Below are 6,799 nucleotides of genomic sequence, written 5' to 3' on the forward strand. Positions count from 1 at the left end.
TTTTTTTTTTATTATTATCGATATTTTTAGATTTATGTACGAGCAGTGCGCAAAGAATGGCTCCCACGCTCTATTATATGTAAATAAAAATTATCAAATCATGCACATGTTGGACTGGAAGGTTGTTGTTAGCTGAGGAGCAGCTGAGCCCATTCCGACCCATAACAAATTAAATGGACCAGCGGCCTCAGACTGGCATTTAGATCTTCCCCCAGTCCTTGATCTCCACGTGTCATTCGGCTTAAAGGATTCTTTTCTCCTTCAATTAGATTCGGTAGGAGCAAGTTAATGCGCTCAACGAACCACACCTAACCACCACCATCCTCCCTTAAGACCCTCACCCCATCCTTGAAAAACCCAACCCCCCCCCCCCTCTCTCTCTCTCTCTCCCTCTCCAATAAATAAGCCTCCTTACCGCCCTACTTCCCAAACCAAACCTCACCAAAGCTCTCTCTCTCTCTCTCTCTCTGCTCGTCGTCAAGGTGAAGATGACGGCCGGTGGACGGAGGGTGACGGTGTACGCCAAGTCGACGGCCGTGTCGGGGACGCCGGTCCGGCCGGGGAAGACGTACCCGCTATCGTCCTTGGACCACCTGATGGGGCGGCACACGCTGCACTTGGTGTTCTACTACCGGCCCGGTCCGACGCTGGACCGGGACGGGCTCAAGGAGTCGCTGTCGGAGGTGCTGTCGCACTACCCGGCCGCGACGGGCCGTTTGAGTCGAGGGGAGGACGGCGGCTGGATCGTCAAGTGTAACGACGCCGGCGTCAGGTTGCTGGACGCCAGGGCCAACGTGACGCTGGAGGAGTGGCTCGGCTCGGCCAGCGCCGAGGAGGAGATGGAGCTCGCCTATTGGGAGCCCATGGGGGACGACCCCTCCATCTGGTCCCCATACTACATTCAGGTGCGTGCACACGCTTCCAAACTTTATTATATATATATATGCTTCTTTTGTTTATTTAATCTCTTTTTTTTTTTTTTTTTCAGTTGATCATGATCTTGTTATCAACCTGGTCATATATAGCGATCCTTTGGTCAGGATTAGTGTTTTATTTTAGATAGATATAGGTGCCATCAAAAGAGTTCCATATGGGATTTATCCAAGTATGACCTCAGATTCTCTGTAGTTAAAGATGAAGAGGTAATGCTAGCTAGGGTCCCAGGCCTGGTTTCAAGGAAAATGTATTTCACAGTTAGCATGCTATTTCTCATGAGGGGATTAGCTAGGGGGAGTCATGAGATTGATGCAATATGCAGGATGGGTATGGTTTTAGGTGCCAACTCTCAGATGACATGTGCTAATAACCTTCTAGAGTGCCAAGAAAATTAGCCTTTCAGTTTTTATAGAAGGGTTGGGACCCAAGCACAATTTTGCATGTTAAAGATGATATTTTTTTAAAAAAAATTAGTGGCAGAAAAATTACATTAGTCATGGGCGCATATAAGCACAAGTACTTGGCTGTGAAACATGAGTCAACTCTGCTGACTATGAATTAAGAGATGAGGCATGGGAAACTTGTCACCTTTTTTTTTAATTGCCTCATGAGAAACTATGTCCTCGGCAATCAGCTGAGAGAACTAGGTGTGTTTGGATATTCCTCTAGAATATCCTGCAGGAATTAGGAATTAGAATATGCTCAATAAGCTTTCAAATCTATAAATCCGGCAAGAAATACAGTCCAATACCATTGAATTATCCAAATGAGCTCTTAGGCATATCCATTTATAATGGTAGCTAGGTTGCTTTACTTTGAATATAATAGATGGTACTATGTGCGTCATAAATTTTGACTTGTCAATTACTGATTTCTTTGTATCATAAATCATACCTTCCACATCAAGTAGCCTCTCCAAAGAGGGAGAAAAAAATCTGACTCTGTCTATAAAAATTGACTTGTCAATATTAACTTTCCGCAGAAAATTACGAATTGTCTATCTTGTATTAACTTGTTAGATTCCTTTCATCTGTTTGTTCTGTTTGGATAATATATGGTCCTACAAACTTTGCCACGTTTAACAAGTATTTTCATGGATTTTTCGAAGCACCATCCCATAGAAAATCAGCTAAATATATAGTAACATTGCATTTAAAGTTCCCATAAAATTGCAATTATTTGTAAAGATATTTAAAGAAACTATCAATCCGGATCCACCAAAATTATTGCGTCAAAATCCCTATCCAAAAAATGGCAATAATTGGTCAAATGTTTAATAAGTAATTTTAACTTCTGATTTTTTGCGTACAATACTCTAATAAGGTATTCAACTCTGTTTCCCCCATCCCACTGTCAAATCATTTGTATTTGTTTTAATTGCAAAGCAACAAGCATTTGTCACTATTATCAATAATTGAAATAAAAAGAAGAAGGCACAATGGTCCATTTCACGAAACTGAAAGTTGGCATTTAATGCAAAGATTGTTGACTCTCCTAACAAATAAATTTACTAGGGACAAGAAGCTTTTAATTGAAAACAAAAACTAAAATAAAGATGCAACCGCCTGATTTTGACCGTGGAACCTATTCCATGTGGAATGGCTTGCTAATTAGTTTAGCCAAATCCAAATACCAAATGGCCAGTTATCAAAAACTTTGAGAATATACAATAAACTTTTATGAAGTTTAAATTCTTGAATCTTAGATGGCGTAAATTATATATAGGCTTCAAGCAATATTTTACCTTGTTTGCAATATCAGCAACTCGTGATCTTGTAAAGACACGCTTAAATTATCTTAATTTTTTGAGCAATTCTAGGTTTAATTTTCAGTGATACTTCCCAAAAATCTAAACCTAGGTAATTAAAGAGTGAGTATGTCTCTCTCCTTTCTTTCTCTATCAAATAAATGAGGAGAGAGAGGAGAGGAGGGGGAGATAGAAGGGTGGACAAATCATTCTCTTATTTTGCTTTCAATTTCTATTTTTTCAATGGATAAAATGAAAAATTCATAATTTAAATATTTAACATCCTGTAAAGTACTTGTCAACTTCTTTGCATCTTTAATTCACCTAGAACTTCTATATCAAAGAAAGTGGGAAGCATATAGATCTGCTTGGCTCGGGTTATTAGAGGCTAACTAGGAATTGTTTGCAATTTTTTGGAGTTGAAAGAACAAATCTAAGCTGTAACCCAACTTAACCCAAGCCAATCAAGATCAAATCAATTCAGATCGATTCTCAGGTTATCCCTTTCTAAAATAAATAAGTAAATTATTAGTTTTATTGAAGAACAAGATAGTACCTAACCAATACAAAAATGAAATTATCATACAAGATGTTTAGTGAAAATAAGAAAAGAAATAAAGTTCAACAAAAACATCCTAATAACTTATAAAAACAGAAAATATAAAGTTACAAGCTATGCCCGATACAAATTACAAACTAATGATGAAGAGAAATTCCATGACCATCTTTTATTTTGGAAGTCGGAAAGTTCCATGTCCATCTAGTTAACTCCAAAGTTATTTTATACATGTCCAAAAATCAATACAGAAAAAGAGATAGATTGGGGAAAAGAATTATAAGAATAATCAAATATCCAATTAAATCTACATTTAAAACAGAAAGATAAGTCAAAGCTAATTAGTGATAATGAAGGAAGAAGAAAGATCTCTAAGTCACAACCTCCGATCCAAAAAATACAATGCATCTATATATGGATCGGATTGAGTTGGGTTAGGCTTAACTCACTAATATTTGACTATATCCAATTGGGTTTTGAAAAACTAAAATTGGAACCGGAACTAATGCAATTTATTTAAAATCTAAAACTAGAATCGGTCCGATTCAGCTCTTGGGTGACCTAAATCCATGCACATTCTATTGAAAGATGCCAAAAATTGTTGGTCTGGTTTTGCTGGCCGGTTAATTAATACAAGATTTCGCATAATAAAGTTTATCAATTAAAGCCTCCCAAAATTAATACAAATGAATAATAATACTAATAATAATAACAGTAATATAGAAATTAAGGATCCACTCTAATTTTGACTGGCCCTTGGATCAGAATCCCTAATGATATTGAAGGTGATGGTGTGGTGTGTGGTGTTGCAGATAACGGAGTTCGAGGACAAGGCCTTCGCGATCGGGCTAAGCTGCACGCACATGCACGCCGACCCCACCTGCGCCACCCTCCTCGTCCGCGCCTGGGCCGACTCCCACCGCCGCGCCTGCATCGCCTACGCTCCCTTCCTCCACCCCCCGGCCTTCCTCCCCCGCCCCGATCCCCGCCCCTCCCACCCCCTCCTCTCCCTCAAATCCTCCTCCGCCCCCTTCGCCTCCAACTCCAAGATGTCCTCCGCCACCTTCCGCTTCTCCGACCTCGCCGTCAAGTCCCTCCTAGCCGACCTGCAGCCCGACGCCTCCCCTTTCTCCGCCCTCGCCGCCCTCTTCTGGTCCCGCATCGCACGTGCCGCTGGCGTGCCTCCGGGCCCCGGCGAGCTCACCCTCGTCGTGGACGTCCGGAAGCGCATGCATGCGCCGCTCCCTCATGGGTTCTACGGCAACGCCCTCCACTTCTCCCGCGCCCGCGCCGACCTCGCCGCCGGGGTGGCCCACGTGGTGGACGAGCTGGGGCGACACGTGGCGGGACTGCCCGAAGATGAGGTCTGGGCTGCGGCGGAGTGGGCGCACGAGCGGCGGCACCGAGGGGAGGAGGCGTTCCAGATGTACGGGCCGGAGCTCACGTGCTTTGCGCTGGACCACTTGATGGCGTACGGGGCGGCGTTCGAGAAGGAGGGGGAAGGGGGGAGGCCGGCGCATGTGAGCTATCGGGTGGGCGGGGCGGAGGGGGAGGGGCTGGTGGTGGTGTTGCCGGCGGCGGAGGAGGGAGCGGCGCGGACGGTGATGGTGACGCTGCCGGAGGAGGTGGCGAAGACGATCTGCCGGGACGACGCCATCCTGCGATACGGGCCCACCGTCATGTTCGCGGGGAGGGTTTAGTGGGTCACATCCCAGGTGGGTTTCTGGTGGCGGAAAATTATGCGCGTGCGTGTTCCGGTTCTTATGTTTGTAATAAAAATCGGCGGAATTTAACGTCTGGTCGATTAGTGGACCCGATTTTAACCCGTAATCACTATTGATCAAATTTAAAACTTCCGATCCAGTGTTATATTTAAGTTTAACATTCACTCATTAGATCAAATTACCCTCAATTGAATATGGTTACTATCTCCCCATCACTTCTCCATAGGGTTGGAAGTGGGCCGGATCGGATTGAGCCGGGTCATACCCTTGCTCAAGTTCTGGAACTTTTTTAGGACTTCAAGCTAGGCTTAGGCCCAAAATTTTCTGAAAGATTCATGTCCACTCCTCTCAAGCCCGAGTTCGAGCCTAGATTGGAGCCCGATCCGAACCCAATTGGGCCAGCTCATGATCCACACTGTCTTTCTTCAATCTTCCCTTTCTTAAAATCTTTTTTTTTAAAAAAACTAAGACCTAACCCATTTTGGCCATGACGACAACGATGATTATTAGGTCTTCGATGATGACAACGACTACTACTGTGTCTCCGACGATGATGATGACCTCCTGGAGCTTGAGCTTGGTCTGATCGATACCAGCAATATCGGTGAAGGTGATGTCAATCTCTAGGATCACCTTCAAAAACTTAGATTTGGAGCAGCCAAAGTCCATGGGGCCGTGGAGGCCCTTGGGGCCCCCTAGGTGCAGTGAAAGAGGAAGAAGAGGCCAGTGAAGGCAACGAAAGGGAAGAAGAATTTGTTGAAGGCGAAGAGACCATTACTACTGTCGCTCTCGGAGGTTGAGATGTTGACGCCATTCATGGCAAGGATGTTGATGAGGTCAGGGTCATTAGGGATGACGATGGTGGCACAGTGGCTATCAACGATGGTGAGCTAAAGGGGACCACTGTTCTTGCTGAAGCAGACAAGGGGACAACTAGAGCTTGGGGGCGGTCGAGAGAGAGCGACTGGGTTTGGGAGAAGGGACTTGGTGGAGAAGGGCAAATCCTAGAGCATATGCATGGTGGATAGCACGCCATCGGGAATTGATGAAATACAAGGGTTAGCATGACGTGTTATGCACTATGGGATTTGATTGGGCTAGCTTCAGACTTGGGCCCGGACTGGGCTAAAGATATACCAGAGCCCAGCACGGGCTCGAGTTCGATCTGAAAGACAAACAGACCCTATAATTAGGTCTAAGCCTGGCTTGATCTGTTTTGAACCTAGCTTAAAGTCCGACCTGAGCCCAGTTCCAACCTTACTTCTCTATCTCCTGACTTTCTCATTCTCCGACGAGAAGTGGATCTAGTGTTCCAAGTGTTGGGAATAGTATCCCAAAGCCAATCGTCAGCCTGTTGACGGTTGTGCTTATTTTTGTATATGTACATGAATTATGAATTAATAAAAATTATTTTGATATTTTTCATCACAAAATGTTTCATCTTCTAATGAACTCCTATGTTGTGGTGAAGTTCTTAGGACTATTTAGACTCGACAAAAGAGGATTTATCGTTTAGTCCTTAAATCTATTCGCGACCAAATGATACGTTGTTACCAAGGATGACAACGTTTATCAAGCATAGGTCGTTGTGTGTCATATAGATTAGTTGTCCTCTTAACCAATGAGTATGGAGATATTGGTATGGCATACAGGTGAGATATAAGGGTATATCTGCACTGAACGTGACCGACTCCGGAGCTATTTCTGCTGTCAAGATTTGCTCCGATGGAATATGGGTATAAATGTCCCTCCGACCTGAGACCGCCATGGTGACTTACAAGCAACTCACTGCACTTAGGTACTGGACTACCTGAATTTCTAATTCAGTGACGGAAG

General features: G+C 44.0%; 1 protein-coding gene across 2 annotated transcripts; it reads left to right on the top strand.

Moving 5' to 3' along the window:
• The first annotated feature begins 379 nt into the window (after positions 1-379).
• On the top strand, positions 380-6,320 carry LOC140856420 (protein ECERIFERUM 26-like). Of its 2 annotated transcripts, XM_073253626.1 has the most exons (3): positions 380-905; positions 4,052-4,954; positions 5,474-6,320. In XM_073253626.1, exons 1-2 carry the CDS (start codon positions 489-491, stop codon positions 4,937-4,939), a joined length of 1,305 nt encoding a protein of 434 aa, XP_073109727.1. In that variant the 5' UTR covers positions 380-488; the 3' UTR covers positions 4,940-4,954; positions 5,474-6,320. The 2 variants fall into 2 exon arrangements, with proteins under 2 accessions (XP_073109727.1, XP_073109726.1); XM_073253625.1 differs by lacking the exon at positions 5,474-6,320 and having other exon boundaries at positions 4,052-5,095.
• Positions 6,321-6,799: the final 479 nt, after the last annotated feature.

The sequence above is a fragment of the Elaeis guineensis genome, chromosome 3 (assembly GCF_000442705.2).
Source record: "Elaeis guineensis isolate ETL-2024a chromosome 3, EG11, whole genome shotgun sequence".
Classification (NCBI taxonomy): Eukaryota; Viridiplantae; Streptophyta; class Magnoliopsida; order Arecales; family Arecaceae; genus Elaeis; species Elaeis guineensis.